This window comes from Halyomorpha halys, unplaced genomic scaffold (assembly GCF_000696795.3).
Source record: "Halyomorpha halys isolate HHAL.00 unplaced genomic scaffold, Hhal_1.1 Scaffold552.1, whole genome shotgun sequence".
In the NCBI taxonomy this organism is placed as follows: domain Eukaryota; kingdom Metazoa; phylum Arthropoda; class Insecta; order Hemiptera; family Pentatomidae; genus Halyomorpha; species Halyomorpha halys.
The window spans coordinates 200126-220303 of NW_027106510.1; the positions used below are offsets into that span (position 1 = coordinate 200126).

A 20178-nucleotide genomic window follows, 5' to 3' on the forward strand; every position below is an offset into this window, starting at 1 on the left:
TTTTATGATATTTGACAAAATAAATTCACAAAACGTTGAATTTATTTTTGGAATATTAAAAACAAATACCTCTGGAAATATTTGACGTTCAGATGTATGCCAGCACTCAAAATAAAGGTAATTTAACGTACTATAAAGTAGGTTATGTCATTTTTCTTTGTATGGATAGTAGTTTTTTTTATGATATTTTCATATGAATATGAATTTTATATATGAACAACTATAATTTAATTTATTTTTAGCAAATATCATGAAAACTACTACTCCTACTAATATAAGTTTCATATATTACTTCACAGTACATTAAACTAAATTTGAGTTCCAATAGACATTTGTAAGTCAAATGGGTTTTGAGATATAGATTTCTCAAAATAAATTCACTAACTACTTATTTTTCAGTACATTTTTTATAAAATGTCGATTTTAAAAAAGCTATATCTCGATTACTATTGGACGTAAATAGCTCTATTAGGGCTCATATTTTAGTAAATTTACTCTTCTTTAAATGATGTTCTCTTAAGTTTTCTAGTGATGTTGGCAGTTTTTAAGATATGGAGCTTCAAATGAAAAATTAAATTTTTAACGTTTTGAAACAGCTGCCATTTTTTATTCCCCCTACCTTTACTTGGTAGACTCATCAATTCAGACTAGTAATTATACATAGTTTTCATTAAAGTAATAAAAATTTTGTTTCTCCTCTTGGACTCTTTCTTGTACAATAAAGGGTTTCTGAACTTTTTATAGAAGGAAACTTGTTTTAAATGCTTGCTAATAAACTATAAACATCTCTCTTGTTATTCGTCACTATTTACGATACTATTTCTACTGAAGGTTCTCTTACTTACATTTAAAAGTTTTACTATTGCACAATACAGTGATCTAACATTTCTATCAGACAGTAAATCATTAGAATCGACCGAAGCATAATAAAAGGTCAGAGGAAATGTCTGTTAGACATAATGAGTGAAGTCATCTTTTATCTTCATCTGGCACTGAGGCTTAATTGCATTGCATAAATGCATAAATGTGCAACAATATTTCATTATTGTCGTTTTGTTTTTTAATTTATTTATTGATACTTACAACCTTATTAAAAGCATATACAACAAGTACATTTGACGTTAGATATACAATGACATAAAACATGTAGAGAATTCAACCATTGATTAAACTCCAATAACATTTTTGGAGTAGAAGATCTCGAGGACATCTTCTTTTCGGACTCCTTGGAGGATTATGAGGTAATAGGGGTATTCATTAATTTGTGTTAAATGGAAAATGTTTTACCGTGTTAAATGTTATAAGTATAGGATTGTGAGCAACCCTATTTAAGGTCATGTTAAATATTAAATGCATAAGAGCTCCTAATGGATTTTCTGAGCAACTTTTTTTATAATCTTTCCAAAACTTTATGTTATTGTTTACTTCTAAGTTTTGATGAAAATAATTTATTACAACTTGCCTAAATTGAGTGAAAAATTAAAGTTTGGCCACTGAGTGTCTTGTTGATTTACTAGCTTGTGAGGAAGAGAATCATTGTCATACATTACTTCATTATTTATAAAAACGTCCTACACAATTTATGGACAAGTAATATGTACTATATAATATAATATGTACTACATTGCTTGCTACTACTACAACAAACAAAATGGTGAGAAGCTGAGCTGTTCTGTTGCATGACGTCATTCCCCATTTAACAGATCTAGTTCAGACTCTCAACCATATGATATGTTATATCGTTTTAACATGTTAAATAAGGAAATATTTCTCTATTTAGCACCTTTAACATGTTAAACTAAAGATCATGAATACCCCTAATGAAGAAGCGAGGTTAGAAACAAGTGTGTTTGGGTGGTTGGGAAGTTATCATATTTACTTCGGGCCAAATCATATGGAACATAGAGGCCATGATAGATGATTTAATTTGTGACAAAGTAATACTACAGGAACACATGAAGAGAAACAAATCAGTTATTTCACCCCAATTTTTGATTACTTTAATGAAAACTATGTATAATTACGTGTTAAAGTTGATGAGTCTACTAAGTATAGGTAGGGGGGACAAAAAATGCTGCTGTTTCAAAACGTTAAAAAAAAATTAATTTTTCATTCTGAGCACCATATCGTTAGAACTACCAACAACACTAGAAAATCTAATACATCGTTTAAAGTAGAGTAAATTTTCTAAAATATGAGCCCTAATAGAGCTATTTACGTTCAATAGTTCACGAGATATAGCTTTTTAAAAGCAATATTTTATAAAAAAATACACTGAAAAGTCAGAAGTTATTGAATTAATTTGAGAAATCTATATCTCAAAAAGCATTCGACGTATAGATGTCTGCTAGTACTCAAATTAAAGCTATGTTAATGGACTATTAAGTAGTTTATCTTCGTAAGAGTAGTAGTTTTCATGGTATTTTCTAAAATAAACTGATTTCTAGTTGTACGGACAAAATTCATATTCATGTGCAAATGTCATATCACGTTTCATGGTTATTGAAACAAAGATTTCCCACAATAGATTTACTAACTACTTTTGCAGTATAACATATATTTCATGAAATGTTACTTTAAAAAATCTGTGCCTCCGTAACTATTGAACGTAAATAGCTCTATTAGGACTCATATTTAAAAGAAAATACTCTACTTTAAATATTGATTTTGTGTTGTTGGTAGTTTCAAAGATATTGAACTCAGAACCTCTGAATACAAAAATATTTTGAAACAGCCGCCATTTTTAATTCTCCCTAAATATACATGAAAGACTCATCAAATTTGACTTGTAATTATACGTAAATTTCATTACAGTAATCAATAATTGGGGTGAAATAACTGACTCTTGTACTATAAGGAGAATTATGAATTTTACAAAGGATTTTGGATTATAAGGATTGGATAGGAGTGACATTCGCAGTTCCATTCCTCGACTACGCATGTCCAGATAGGCCTTATTATAGTCATGTTGATCAGTCTTTTGTTGTGGACTTCTCAAAATTAAGCTCTTATCTTTCAAGATACATATAATCAAAAAATTAAATTATAATTCCGTCGATGGCCATCTATGACTTTTCTCCGCGACTAGAAGGCCAATTTTCTATAAATTTGGCACCATTTTTACAGGTTACTCCAGGATGATACTCGAAATTTGCATTCTACCACTAATATACTAAAAAAAAAGATGTTTGAGATGAAATGTTCCTAGAACGAAGCGTTCTACACCTCGGACTAACGAGGTGTCCCAGCTTAATCTATCCTTCTGTGTTCTTTATACACTAACTCTTCTCTGTGGGTATCCAGTATTAGTAGTTTCACTGTATGCATAATAGTACAATAGGGGTATTCATGATCTTTAGCTTAACATGTTAAATGGAAAAACACATGTTAAATGGAGAAATATTTCCTTCTTTTAAAGGGGCATGTTAACCAAGCCGTGGCGAACTCAGACATGCGTGAGCATGTGGAAGGGTGGCTTGGCTTGGATTTATGCAGAATTACTCTTTCAAACCTTTCTAGCAGGTTAATGCTTTTATTGCTTAGGATCCAAGTTTTTCTACCGAATGTGACGACTGGCCTTATCAACATTTTGTAGAGTATATGGTATATGGTAATAGAGAAATAAGCTTTATTTCCAGCAGCAATTCTGCTTCTAACTTCTTCTTCTTCTTCTTCATCCTGGTTCTCATTGATAATAGAGCAAAGGTAAGAAAAACTTCTTACCACCGAAATTCTAGGGTCCCATTACAAGGCGATTCTGCCTCTGGTCTAGAGCCTTCTTACCCAACAGTATTATCTTGGTTTTTCCCCATTAATATGTAGGCTATCCTTTTTGCTTCGAAAGAGGAAGAGAATCATTGTCATAAATTAGTTCATTTTTTATAAAAACATCCAACACAATCTATGAGCAAGTAATATGTATAATAACTATAGTGCTTGTTACTACTACAACAAACAAAATGGTGACAAGCTGAGCAGTTCTGTTGCGTGGCATCATTCTCTATTTAACAGATCTAGCAAAAGACTCCCAACCATGTTATGTGTTATATCATTTTAACATGGTGAAAGAAGGAAATATTTCTCCATTTAACATGAGTTTTTCCATTTAACACACTTTAACATGTTAAACTAAAGATCATGAATACCCCTATTGTAGTTCTCCATCAGGGGTGGGGATTTAAATCTATCTATGTATTTATAGGGCAGTAGGGTAGCATGGTGGCGGCTCAATAAATAATAATATATTGTAAAAAATTTCATGACATTTCTTTTCATGACTTTCATACTAAAAAGTTCTTTAGAATTACTGTATATTTTAATATTTTAAATTGAAATATCTAAATAGGGGGTGGGGAGGCCAATTTTTCCTCTGACCTGAGTGGCTGACTAGGTCCAAAGCTTCAACTTTTTTTTCCTAAGTTTAATGCTAAAGGAGGGATCCCCTAAGAGTTTGTTCCTGTCAGACAGTCTCACAGGTCAGTTTTATAATGCAGTAATCCACATTTGAAGAATTGAGACTGCTTGGGTCCGTCCAGAGATCAAAGAAGATTAGTTTCTAAACCATGACAATATGTCCTCTCAGACATTGCTAGCTGCCACTGAAGTTTTGACCAAAATTCTGCAGCCTTAATCTGGTTCCTAGTGACTGGTTTCCCCAGATCAGAGAGACCTGCTAGGGAAACAATTTGACAGTTCAGGCAGCTTTGACAAGGTTCTTAAAAGTCTTCTGCCTATGTGGAGCCTATAAACAATGGAAAAAACACTAGCAGAAGGGTTTTGATACCCATGGGTCACATATTGAAGACTTTTTTTAAGTTTGTTGCTAAAAAATGTTTAAATACATTTTTGGTTCTGAGGCCTGAATTGAAACTTTGTGAACACATCTATAAGCCTTTAGAAAAGAAATGTAATCATAAAAAAGTCCAGACTCAAATAATTTAAATTAATTAATGTAAATAAATTTGGATGATTATCATCAATAGTTACTCTGACCTCTCTTAAAAAAAATGGATGAATATAGAAAGGTGAAAAATAAAACAAAAATGCATTGAATAAAAACAAAATAAATAAATGAGGAAAAGATGATTGGGGATGCAGTCAGTGAATAATACAAATAATTAAAAACTTATTTATTAGTGCCAATGTTTCGGCCATAATTTCAAACCTTCATCAGGGCTAAGAACAAAAAACAAAGTAACAACCATAATGAATAAAAGGAATTGCGGAATGATAACAAGAAAACAACTAATATTACTGGTACATAAATAGTATTGAAAAACATGTATAGTCTAAGTATTATAAGAAGATGAATGAGGTGTATAAGAAGAACAATAATAAAATTAAGTAATAAGAAAGAACAAATAATAAATACAAATGAAAATGTACTTAATAAATATATGTACAAAATAAGAATTATTTAAAAATGAGTGATGAATAAAGTGGAAAATAAAACGTATATGTAGATGATTAAATATGTGAGTAAAATAACAGGATTAAAGAAATAAAATATGATATTATATAATCCAAAAAGAATTAAGAAATATGAATATTTTAATTTAATGATAATTATTTAAAATTAAAGTTATGGAAAAAGAATGAGAAAGAAAGTATATGTAGTTATTGAAATATGTAAGTAAAATACAAGAATGAAAGAAATAAAATATAAAATTATATAAGGCAAAAGGAGTAATTAGCAAATATGACAATAATAACATGTTGTAAACATAACTTAATAACATGAATAAGAAAATAGTAGAGAAGAAGTGGTTTAATAAGAAAGATAAGAAAAAATAAATGTAAAAAATGTACCAACTTGGTGAAGATCTTACAACCAAGAAAAAAATTATAAAATTAATACTGTTTTAATAAATTAAGTATTTGGGAATATGCTAATAATAAGTTATGTTTGTCAGTTATTAAATTGATGGAAGAAGGTTCCAGTTGGATATAAATAAATAAATTCAATCACCAATCCACTTCTAATTTGAAAAGTTAAAATAAAAAGATTCAAGGGGAAAAAATAAAAAGATTATCACAGAAAGTGTTGTATTTCAATAAATAAATTCTTTACACTTAAATTTTGATAAGAAAAAAACTGCTTCTTTGATGAATATAAAATTACAAAATTAATCTATGTGTTGAGATCTATGCTATCAGTTAAAATCAGCTGTAATAATTGTTTACAAATAAAAATTATTATTTTTTTTGTTGACAACTAATCACAATATTATTTACATAAATTTAACCAATTAAAAAAAATTATAAACAACCAGGTAGGTAATATAAATCCTATGATTTTTCTTTTTTTTTGTTGTAAATTATACAAATTATATCTTCCAAATATAATCTAACATTATATTAATAAATTACAATGGAATAGTATCTAAAGCATATTCAGTTAAGTACGATATAATGTTTATTTATTTAATTATATAACTTCTTTTTTTTTTTTTTATAATTACATGGTCAATTATGGACAGCGAAAATCTTTCTTCAATGGAAGATGTTTAAAATCTAATACTATCATGGATAGATATAGAGATCAAGGTTACACTAAATGTGTAACGAACGAACGAATAAAAACCATCATTACAATTTTTTTTTTCGTACCCTTTAGAAATGTATAATAACATTATTGGTAAATACATAATACAATAAATTAAATATTTATCCTATTGTGTCATCTCTAGGGTACATATTTCATCTCTTGGATTATGTCAATAACAATTTTAATTAAAGGTGCATTATATTATATCTGGTTTTATTACAAGTGTCAGTTTTGGGAGTGCCAATAATAAAATAATAATCTATAAATAAATACATTGATATCAGAGTAGAATTTTAATTTTAAATTGTATATATATAAGGACCGATTCTCATGATGATGAATTTTGAGAATGACGTTGCTAATTTGTTTAGTTTTAAAAAATCAATCAATGACTAGTAATAATCTTTTTAAGGACATTGTACTATTTTCTTAAATAATTTAAAACTATGTGATACATATTACCTTCCAGAAATATATTTACATTTAGATTCTGATTTTTAATGAAATATAATAAAAGGTAAGTGAAAGAATTGCATAGAAACTGAGGATCATATTATATAATATATATATAAACTTTTTTTTTCACTGAACTTTTCTATTTTAACTGTAAACTTAAAAACGTTAAGACTTAAGACTTCTTAAACTAAACCATTTGATTTTACCATTTTCTGAAAAACAGCACTTATGATTTTGATTAAATTCATCAACTTAATAGACAATTAAGTTTTCTTTATTTCTATTATAGGTATATCTTATTCTGATCGAAAGATGGTTTAAATGCCAAATTAAAAAAAAAAAAAAAAAAATTACTTAAGTATATTTAATTTTATTTATTTAAAATATTTACCATCTTACATTTTTAGTAGTAATTAAAAATACTTTAATAGGAAATATGAAAGAATCTGATGATTAAATAAAGAAGAGAATAAATGTTTTTATGTTTCTATGGTTGCTATGACAATTTTTATAACCTTTTGACTGTTCTCATAACCATGGAAACACAAAAGGTTACTTTACCAAAATTTAATATAGGTATGTCAGGGATCTTACAGTAGCATTTTCCCTAAAAATGACTCTAAAAGTCCCACTTTATTGGATTTTACCATTTTCTGGTAAACAGAAATTGATTACAGAGATTGATTAAACTTTTGTTGATATATATAAAATGTTATATTGATGTACAATTAAATTATCTTTAATATCAGCTAGGTATTATCCCCATTGAAATAGTCTGACAAGTTTTTAACAGCTAAAATGTCAAATTTTCATATCTTTCTTCAAAAGTATTTATAATTTTGTTTTTTCAAAATAATGATTGGTAAAAATAAAAAATTGATAAAATAAATTTTTTGTAAATAAGATTAGTAATACAGATGTATAATGAAACATTGGAAAGCCAAAGATTTTATAAAAATAATTATCTAACATTGAAAGTCATAGGAAAGTGGCAAAAATGCAAACATAAAATGAATTTATAAATATACATTTTTGTTTTTCTATGGTTTTTATGAGAACAGTCAGTTTTTACTTTCACTTATCTTTATATAAATTGTATATTAACAGAAATTATTATGATAATGTACATCTCAGCTGTCCTAATTCAATATAAATTAATCTTTATTCAAGGTCGGGCGGTAAGTTAAAGTTGAGCAGTATATTTCATAATGTTTTGTGACAAATTTTAAAACTCGTGTAATACAACCAGATAAAATTATAATGGTTTGCATGAACTCAATAAAGTGAACCTTTATTTTATAAAGTGAATACTTTATAAATCATGATGGCTTTTATTATCCGTTATTTTGGCATTTTGAAATAATTGCACAAAAGTGCCAGAACTTTTTTTGAAGCCATAGTCCCAGCTATCACAGCTTCTAATGTCAATGTATGTTAATATTAAAAAACTATATTTACACTTCTTAAAGTAAATAGTCTATTTATTATCAAACTTTTTTTTCAATAGTTTTTTTATTCAACATGAAATGATATATTTTATAGCAAGTTTATAACAAATATATATTTACAAGGAACTAGAATAATTTACATAAAACTGAGTGCCTAAGGCGATCTTCTAAACTTTATAATATATTAACAATTTTTACATATAAATACAGACAGTTTTGTCGATCAGATGTGCCAAAATTTGCTTTAAGTGAAAATAATAGAAGCAATTAATCATATATTTTCTCATATCTGTTAGAATATTTTTTTTTATATAAATAATTTGAAATTCCAAGCCTTGTGTTGTGCTAATTGGGCTGAGAATTTGTTGAATAAATACTACGGGCAAATATACACATAATTAGAGGTGCTCAGTTTATACCCGAATTAGATTTCACTATTCACAGCCAAATATCGAATGTTTAAGATTTGATATTAGTAAAATTCAATGATAAAAATAATTTTTACTTTTAAGCGTGAATGTTCGATTTACAGGGCTCAATATTTGACTAAGAACCTTGTAATATTTATGAGCCATATTTGAAATTTGGGTGTTATTTTTTGAACATGAAAACTACTAAAAAAAGAAATCTTTATTTATCGTCTTTGAGGTCATTTAAAAATCACTGTTTGGTATTGATACGTTTTAGCCATGAGAGTGAATATCATAAAAGTTACGCAGAAGAATTATGTCATTAGAAAAAGAAAAATATATCTTAAAAATATTTTTTAAAAAACTACTACTATCAAATGAAAATTTACATGTCTTTTTATCAATTTTTTAAACACTACCTTAGCATATTTATATATAAAAATATTTCATTCATAGAATGGAGGGGGACACAGCTCAAAAAGTTCATTTTAGAATAAACCAATATGAAACACTATGAGAACTGTGAATAAACTCGTGTTTTCCCGGATTCACAATTGCTTGGTATAAGATCACAAGATTTGTCTATTGCAATGTTTCCTAAAGTATGGTACATGTACCCATAGGGGTATTATTATATATGATTTTGATGAGAGTATGCAGTGCAATAGATTTTAACTGCATTTTATTTCTAGTGTAACAAGGAGTTTACTTTTTTTTTATTTTTCTCGATTATACAAAAACTCTTTTAGTGATCACTGCACAATATTTTATTTTACATATGATCACCGTGTAATATTTCATTTTATATATAAGGTAGAATAATAAAAATGGGTCATAAAAAAATTCATCAATTCTTGCAGACTTTAGTCAGAGTTACAGTGTCGTACCTACCCTTTATAATAATATATACCAATGGTTTTATGTATCTATTGATCTAATCTACAGTGCTTATCTATCAATAACATTTTTTTTCCATTGTTCGGATACAAAAATGATATGAGGATTCTGAAAGAAAACTTAATTATTTGTAAAATAGGGGTCGGTCTGCTGTTAGGCGGACGGAGGCACCCCCCTTGTAAAATATTAAAAAAACCTTTGTTACTCATATGTTCCAGGCAACAATGACGAAACAAAATCCTACAACAACAGGTCAACTATTAACATGTAATCAACCTATTCTAACCATGGTGGAAAGGTCATGTTTTCATTTAATAGAACTACCATGAAATAAAAGTCAATCCTATTGGGTTGGATACGAACCAGTACTGCTGCAGCTAACGGGGCGCCTCAACTCCCTCAGCTACAAATGACCCTACTGCTACGTGTACTATCAACTTTCACCCCAAATCTAGTGCGCCAGTACTGCCATATACTTTAGTTGTTAGTAGCAATGGGCCAATCAACCCCTTAACTTTTTTATTTGTTTTAAAATATAAACATTCAACTAAAATTTATTCAAATAACAATTTTTATTTAAAACTGTTCAATATTTTTAAATAAGAATTTTAAATCCTGCAGGTACAGGTTATATTAGATGGTCAAAGGGTGAGGAGTCCCAACAAACAGAAAATAACATAAATATATATAAAGCAGATATATTTTGATTATTATCAAAATGTATGGATTTTATTTTTATGAGGGGGACTCAGTGTTAGAAAATTCATAAAAGAGGCACACAGATGTCAAATGTTTGGGTAGCTTTGGTCTACTGTTTCATTCTAATGACTATGAATTTTCTCATAAAGATGAAACCAACAGAAATATAAGCTTGAAGGAAGGAGTGTTATGGAGGGGATAAGCTGGTAGAAAAAGTGAAGCCAAAAAGGTTGTACCTTTCAAGGGCGTGTAGAGGAATAGGGGAAGAGTACGAGCCAATCACTGGCTGCCTTTTGTTTGAGTTTATATTACAATGGTGGACATTCCTATCAACCTCAATGTAAACCTTCCTTTTGTATGCGTGGCCGTTTTAGCTTCACTTTTGCTTTCAAGAAGAGTAGGGTTATGCTTTCTATACTTAAGCAAATTCGCGCATACGCAAGTATGTAGATGGATTATTTGGATTGGCTGGTATAAGTTGGCTAAAATTTGTGGCCGACCCGTTGATTGTCGGTTTTTGGGCACAAATCAAAGGGTGCTTATACTGCTGCATTCAACATTTCTGTTCAGTCTTGGTTTAGAACTGCAAAGAGGTAAATATTTGTGCTCTCTATGTTTTCATTTATTAATTTCCCCAACTTCCATATTCAATTATTAACTCCATTTTAAGATTGTATATTTTAAAATTATATTGATTTGGAATAATTACTCTGTTTTAAATCTTGTCAATTAACTTTAACCGGTTTTTTTTAATTATTTAACACAGAACAGATATAAGCTTATAAAGACATTATATGTTTGGGTGATTAAATAAACAAGCATTTGATTAAAAACCTAGAATGAAAATTGAATTTATAGGTCATGTAGTATTATTTATAATTTATTAATTATTATCATCTATCATATAATTTGCTGATTTTTACGTTTCCTTTCAATCCACCTCTCTTTATTTTGTTCCTTGTTATAATGAAAATAGCGTTAATCGAATGTAATAGCCGGCAAAAGTCAAAAGAACGAAACAAGTGAGTGGATATTGTTTGTTATTTCCTTTATTTACCAAGCATTTGTACCAGTCGTGAATTTGTGACAAGTGCTAAACACGTATATTCAGTACAAGATTTTTAATAGGGTAACTTTCATTTTATATGCTTGATACCTTAGTGATTTTATAATATAGGAAAAAAAATATTAAAAAATAACTCTAATCATAATTGTTAAGTTGAGTCCAAAATATCTATCTATACACCTTCAAGGGTGACTTTATCAAAGATGACTCCTAAAGTGCAGTGATGGTACACTAAAAAGGTGTATAATTCACTTTCAGACGAAGTATTTATCGTGATATGAATACTTATAACAATATAAAAATAATTATAAACTACAGTGCTCTACTGTGACAAATAATGAATAACACATATTATTCTAAAAAATATATTACAATAAAAAAAGGAAAAAATATGAAATAAAAATAAATTATTTAAAAAAATCCATTTAAATATAATATAAAAAAATATTTCTTTGCTAATAAAAGTTATTGATGAGGATTTTGGTTCCTCAAGAATTTTTAATCTTTATGAACACATCCTTTGCAATAATAGAATAATGAATCAAAATTAGGTTATGAAAGAACTTAAAAGTTCAATAATAAACAATAGAAACCATATAGCCCTCAGAAACCCTACAATATATATCAACTACAATAGCAAATAAGTTTTGATGATATCAAGATTTTGGATAGAGAAAAAATACAATAAAAATAAATAGTAAAGAAAATTTATTTATAAAAAAAGAAATGGAAAAGACACTGAATATAAAAGAGGACCACAAGTTTATTCCTGATATCTGAAATTCTATTCTATAAAAATAATAATGAATTAATTTCCCCCCGCCCCTCATCTGCAGTCCATTATTAATCCTTAACAATGTAATCTTCCTTTAGAGCAGAAATGATTGAATAAGTAACGATTGTTCGTTATATAAGTTGAAATTTTTTATTATAATAATGATTTTAACAGATTAAGTAAGTATAATGTAATTTTAAAATATTCTTTTATTTATGTATTGTTTTCTCTAATTATTACCATAAATGAAACTAACAGATTGTATAAAATTGTGGATGTATTATTTTTGAATTCAACAGCGAATTGTATTATGCTGAGGAATGGGAAACGATCTTCCCAAAACGTCCCAAAATATAATAAATATACCAATAGCTCACTTCTGAGTAGTGATAGATATATTTTCACTAACTTCAGAAAAATATGGTCAGGGTTGCGGTCAAAAAAGAACAATAGTTAAGAACTATTTATTTTCCTACATTTTGTCACAGTTTGTAGAGCATCATCAGTCTTAAAAGATACACAAAAAACTAAAAATATATTTTTTAATATAAAATAAATTAAGTACATTTTTGACCTTATAGTTTTTTACATGATTTTTATATTCTTATCATTGTTTATTTTTTATTAATGCTATTTTATTTCTTCTTTTCTTTTATTTGTATATAATTTTCTTTTCAATTATTTTTACATAATTTTAACTCTACTTTAATTTACCTTTTTTTTTTTTATCATATTATCTTGTTGTTAACTATTTTTGTTCTTTTTTGACCGCAACTCTGATCATCTTCTCTGTTATTTGAAATTATATGGTCAATTATTTATATATATATTTAATACAACTAAAGGTTCTCTCTTTCAGGAAAATTAATTGAAAAGTTGTAATTTTCCTAAAAGAGGGAATTTTTAATTGTCTTTTTCATAAAGCTAGTGGAAATGTACTCAGCACTACTGTGAAGTAAGCCTTCGATATGTGTTGAAAACATTGTATTTTTTTTTAAGGCTTTTTGGCCTTTGGGCAATTGTGAACTTTAAAAAAAAGTTATGTCATATAATGAAAAAATTAGGTTAATTCCCGATACTTTGGGTTACTTTATAAAAAAAAAAAATCAAATTTGATCCACTGAACTTTTATACTGTTAACTACTAAACTTCTGATATAATTTGTTCTTCTCAATTCATATTAAATTCCTCTTGAATTTATTTTTCTTTAGTGGCATGAGATTTTCTTTAGAGAAAATTCAAATTATGGAGAGTAGATGTACATATAATTTAAAAGATCAAATGTTAAAAATAATTTTTTTTAATACCAATTGATACAATAGAGCTAACAATATTTATTTTCATTATGTATGAGAAAAAATCACTTATTTACTAATTGATTCGCTTAAATAGAATTTTTTTTTTTTGTTATTTATAAATTTATATAGAAAATCAGCTAGACACAAGGAACTGTCCATGCTCTCTCCCTACCGGTAAAAGTTAGGATATCACAGCTGTTGATTTGTTAAATCGGCAGCAAAACTAAATTAATTAGAGAAGCTATTTGTTTTCGGTATTTTATGTTTCATCTATTTGCAAGGGCCAGTATCGATAATTTTATATTTTATTTATAAAATATATTGTCTTTTTTTAATGTTTATATTTATTATTTGATATAATTTTGAAATTCGATATACAATATAAGAGAAGCTCTCTCTGTAGCTGTACTAATAGTAGTACAAATTTAATTAAGTTTAGGTACAATTTTCAGATTAAGTAAAATTCTTGAATTTACTGGTAATCATAATGTTAAAACAATGAATTTGAGAACTCTTAACATAAATATTTTAATTCAATACGATGTAAATGAAGTTTATGAAAAACTTTCATTAAAATTAAAGAAAAAGAAGTTGACTATAAAAAAGAATAAGTGCACAGGATTTAGTAAAGATTTTTTTTTTTAATCAATAAAGATTTCTAAAGCCATGACTCCTATCCAAAAAATAAAATATTACTCCGTTTCTTGATTATATCAGTCGAACTGTATAGTTAAATTCACTTTCTATACTCAGAGCTTGTTAAAATTGTGCTAAATATAATATTCAGTTTATAATAACCGTGCATTTAAAATAATTATCAGAATATATTATTTAAATCAAAGTATTTCTGCTTGAATCAGTACAATGGAATAATACACTGCATATTGTTTATAACAATGTATTGGTTATAATGACAAATATTTCTTGGATTCTCAAATCCTTAGCAATATATTTTTTGTCAGATATAAGAACCATGGTTAAAAAGATTGATCAGGCATAGCAACTCATGGGTAATAGTGACAGCATTCCAGAAACTCATAAGAAGACTTTTCAAACAACAATCCTCATTTTTCAAAGAATATTTCAAACCCATGTTTTAAAGGGGGATGAGATTATTATCCATTCAGTGAAATGTTTACTGTTTTTCAAAATTATTTCCTCTATGTCAACAAGTCTAAAAATGTAGGTACAGAACAGAATGTAAGTAGCTCTACCATATCATCGAGCTAAAAATAGAGCCTTAATTCTAGATCTTGAAGAAAAATGGGATTTGTTAAAAATTACAATGAAGAAATTGTGGCGCCCAATACTGATTACGCCCATTACCCCCACTGGGGCTACTGCAAAAATGGTTTAATATTCCCCTCTTTTTTCCTTTTTGCTATTATGAATTGCTTTAGAGCTATTTCCTTCAGGAATAGGCATTCTTCAGAAAGATTTCTCGAGAAATTCCTACTTCACATTTACATGATTGGTTTAACAACGATCAACTATAATGAGCGAATATGCCTGATCCCTTGGAGGTCATTATAAACAATATCCAGGGTATACTCTTAGATTTCTTGATCTTATTGTTCATGAGTAATGAAAATAATATATATTTATAGAAACTTTCTGCTTTACTGTATTCCATATTTATAAGTAGTTGTTTCTTGTAACAAGATAATAACATGATAATTGAAAAATCAATTCAATTATTTGATCTGGAATTTACATTCAGAAGTATCTAATAGTTTTTGTTATTGAACATTTTTATCAACTATGGTAAATTGGATCCTTTTAACTTCAACCTTTTCACTAATTTTCTTTTTACATTTCCAATTTCACATCCTCACAATTATTTCTAAAATAGCTGTAGGATATCATGCCCAAGTCTTATTTAATATGGCTATTTAACCTTTATTATTAAGTAATAATAAGAATCCTATATTTTTAATGCGGTAGATTAATAGGTTTTGAATTATTCTATAAAGAATAAACTTTGGTATATTAAAACCACATTTAGCCAGTTTTCCAAATAGCCAGGTTTAAAATGAAAGTTGTCTTATTAATAGAGGGTCCCGCTTGAGTTAGTCAATATTAATTTTTCTTTCCCGTCATTGCGCAATTGTCTCCTTGTTTTGAATAACTCTATAAAGGATAGACTTTGGTATATTAAAATCCAACAATAGTTTTAATTTGGAAGCAGCTGTTAATGAATAGCACTTTTGTTTTGACATTTTATTCACTTATTTATTGTGCCTTGACCTCAGATAGTAATGGAAAACAAAGCATGTGGAGAAGAAATTAAAATGTTTGTAGACAAACATGTCGCAAGCTGTCTAAACCTAATGAATTGTCTTACTTATTAGCAAGTAGTCCACTTGCAATTACTTGTACTATAAATGATTATGCCAGACTCAGTCCTGTCTTCATAGTTAATGCTGTCATGATTGTAACTATCCAGTAGTTATACCATGGTAGTGGCTAACACTTTTGCCCTAATAACTGAAAGTGTGCTTGTTAACGATTATACCAAACCCAATGTGAAATTACAATTAAATAGTTATACCATTTTTCAAGGCACTGAGCGGGTATTTTTTTGTAGGAAGAATCGGCAGGACTGGTTATTAGTTAAGTAGCCGTAATAGAGCAATTGACATTTCCAGTTATATATCACTGCCTTTTCTAAATAAATAATTATTTGAATCTGTGTGTAAAATAAATAATTTCTAACAAAAATGTTATTCTTACAATACTGATTTTTTTTTTGTATATTTACCAGAACTACCTACAACCTAGTGAGGATCAAGTATAAAAAGCTAGCGACTAATAAGGGTTAGAAATTATTGTGAGACTGTGAAATTGAAAATTGAGGTTATCATTGATAATAAAATAAATTAATAAAAATATTGAGACTAAAAGAATCTAATTTATTAAAATTAATAAATATAAAGTCTCAAACAAGAAACCTATGTATATTTGATAAAGTTAAGTATTTCTTCTGTAAGTCATAAATTATACAGCTCTTTAAAGCTTGCATATTATGTAAGTAATTTATATTAATGTAGTTCAATATGTTTTTCATTAAATTATTATTTTCGAAGTGATACCGCCATTTTGACATTTTCATTGGTTAGAATATGTAAATTCATCATTAATAAATGTATGTCTCTTTGTAAGTGTATAATATAAATGAAGGTAAAAGGTAAAAACGATCAGAATCATATTTTGTACTTTTGGTTTTATTCAATAAAATAGGGTAACTTACCTCTATCTCTTCTTATTGTAAATCAGTTCTTTTGTAATACCATGAACCTAGTTTTTATCAAATGATCTGATAGTTGTATAGAAAAGTTTTCATTAAACTCATATAGATAGCACTGATAACTCAAATTTGAAAAAAAAAATAGACTCTGATCGGTTCTCTTCAGTAAACTTCAAATATATTATATCATATAGATGGCTCATATCTCTTGCTTGAATGGCTGCATTTATATCTTAATGGAGACGTAAATATTTGAGTTTTTCTTTTTGTAAATAAAGTTATCTAAAGATTACAAGCTATCATATAAAAATTAAAAAATACAGTTTTAATGTTCTAAAAAAATTGTCTTTTTCAACAATATGAAGATAGTTCATAGTTTATAAAACGATCAATACACTTGTTGATTGTTTTAATGTTTAAAGGCTTGCATAATTACTTGTAAAAGTTTATTTCAGCCTGTTAAAATATATTTTATGCACTTTTAAAATTGCTTATACACTACTCTCACCGTGACCCACAAGAAGTATTGGATACATGTATTTAGTACCCGCTGGATGAACTTCTGAACTGGGTGGGGGTTCCCCAATGTCAATTTCTACTTCAGTCAGTTTAGCAGTTGAACCAGTCCTCGATAGGCTGAGCCTTGCACTGGAACCAGCTCGCGAGAGGCTCATATTAAGTGATCTTTCAATGTCCTCAAGCAAACTGTCACCGCCGACCGAAGATTCAGATCTCAAAGCTGATCTCCGTTCGGGGCTTTGGTGCACTTCTGCATTAACAGTGATGGAGTCTGATGAAATCGTTGCTGGAAGTTCTTGAAGAGATTGCCCCGAGTGAAAGCTCGAAGACGCACTTGTACTGTCATTATTTGTCAAAGGTCGGCCGAGTATTTCAGCTAGTCTTTGATCAGTTAGGAGGTGCAAACTGCTCAACAATGGTGATGACTCTGTCGAAGTCAAAGATTCGTCAAGTTTGATGGGTTCGATTGGCGGTGGAGGTGGCGGACTTGGAGATTTCGTTTCTTGCTCTCTTTCTGATTCTTTATGAGATCTTTTTCGTCTGAAAAACCTTGAGAGAATATTATTGTTTTTGTGATCTGGATTATAACCCGTAAGTTCCGACACATCCGTACTAAAGTCTGTTATATCGTTGAGGTTTTCATTGAAACGTACACTATGACTTTCTTTAATGGCTCGGTGTCTCCTTTTCTTGTGTAAACCTGAAAAGCTACCGGCTCGAGAACTGATACTGGATACCTCGGAAAAAGATTCAGGAGTGGCTAGAGGAGCGAGGCCCATCCATTCATCGTGAAGCAGCTCAGGCCGTCGTTCAAAAACAGGAGATACTAGAGAGATGAATTCCCAGGGAAGATGATTAGACTCGTTGTCTTCCTTCGGGGATTGATGGTTATTGGACGTGAAGCTGGTCTCTAGACAGATCCTATGGGCAGGCGGCGTAGTCGCAGCACTAGAGCCGGCCAGAAGGTGACAGTGCTCAATGTCCGACGGCCCTGAGCTATTGTTATTGTTGTTATTGACTGATCTTTGAGGCTTTGCTGGGCCCAAGCTTGTTATAACCTAAAACAATGATAATTAGTTAAATATGGCTTAATTATTAAAACAATTTTCATACTGTCTATACTTTTTTTAATAAGACAGAAACAAGGATTCAATTCAGAGGATAGTAACAAGTTACAATTCATTAAATTAATGCTTCAACCAGTTTTTAAACTTTGTTACTATAACAGGGAAGATAGCTGTAGTTAAGAAAAAAAAATCTAAACAATAGCCTTTCTGTTTCGCTATTATTAAATAATTTATTATTGAAGCAGATACTTTTATACATAGTATATACTTTCATTTTGCATTAAAAAAGTTGAAAAAATTGTTTTGTTTTTTGTATATAATGTTTTCACTTTCTTATCACAACAATATTATTGTGATAAGAAAATGATAATGGTCTTAAGTTGATCTGTAATTAAAAGTTTTAAAATTTGTTGTGAAGAGTGACAAAATATGGGAATTAGACTGACATTGATGACCTGGGCAGAATAACCTGCAAAAAGTTTTTAAATTATTCGATCTGAGGTGTAAAGTTGTATTTAAGATTGTCATTGAGGATGGCCGAATCGACCGAAATGTAGGACTTATAAAGAAATAATAAAGAGTGTTTTGAGACTTAACTTGGATACAAATTATTTTATTTAAACAATTGTTTTTTGTATTTTTATTTCAGCATATTACTCCAAGCTTGGGGTGAGGTGCCTATTATATCTGGCTTATTGAGACATTATATTTAATGAATGTTTTAAAGGCGAATCTCATTCGTAAGTGGTAAGTGAGCACCTCTTATGACCCAGATCTAAGAGCATGAAGACACTTATGGTTCCTCTCCTTGATCTTCCCACCTTACACCCTTTAATACAGTTGAGTAAAGACTAACACATAGAGAGATCTATATGCATTACTCAGTCACTATTTTACATTCTGCTCACGGAGGCAGAAATTACTTTAATGGGAACATTTATATTTATTCTACATGAGACAGATAGGAGCAGGAAAACCATTTCCTCTTTTGATTACTTTAGATGACAATGGGTCTGCACTGAAAAACAGAAGTCGTCTTCTCCATGACTTTGTCTCTGCAATCTTACCATACTTTAGTAACTTTATGTTTAATTTATATTTTATGTGCATCCTAAATTTAATTGTTCTCAAAATATGCTATTTGTTTATATATATAAATATATTGTAATATCCTCTTTTTTAATAAATAGTTGATATTCATAGATAAATGATTTTAATTAAGTTTTTATTTTATGTATATTGTTTCAATATTGTTTATTTGTTATTTTAAATCAAATGCAAGCTAACCAATTTTCATTGTCTATAATAAATTCGTGATTCAAAACAAAACCAAGATGGCGGTACATATCCTTCAGTCAACAAGTCCGTTGAATCAAGGCAATGTTGAGCAGATTCAAATATCATAAAAACTATTTTAACTCTTCCCATCATAATTGAAAATACAGTAAATTTAAGAAAAAATAGAAGTCAGGAAATAGTGCTAAAGAATAATATTCAGAAAGTAAATCATTTGCAAAGATCCCTAATTGTTGTGCGACAATCGATGTTTACATGGAACATCGAGGCAGGTTTTGGTTTTTAGAATCAATCGTTGTTTGGGCGCGCAGGAGAAATGATGTTTCCAGGATGAGGAGGTCCTCATCAATTTCTGTCCAGCAAGAGTGGACAGTTTGAAAAAGGAAGACAACCAAGAAGAAAAATACTCTGAGTTTGGATTGCCTGATGAGAGGACGTCCGTCGGCTGGAAGC

General features: G+C 28.8%; 1 protein-coding gene across 1 annotated transcript in view; it reads right to left on the minus strand.

Moving 5' to 3' along the window:
- Positions 1–11029: 11029 nt before the first annotated feature.
- The window catches only part of inaE (inactivation no afterpotential E), a gene marked incomplete at its 5' end in the record, with an annotated part of 75863 nt that continues 66714 nt past the window's right edge, over positions 11030–20178 (minus strand). The window contains 1 exon segment of the mRNA XM_067044863.1: positions 11030–18420. Within this exon segment, the coding sequence (XP_066900964.1) occupies positions 17335–18420 (1086 nt within the window).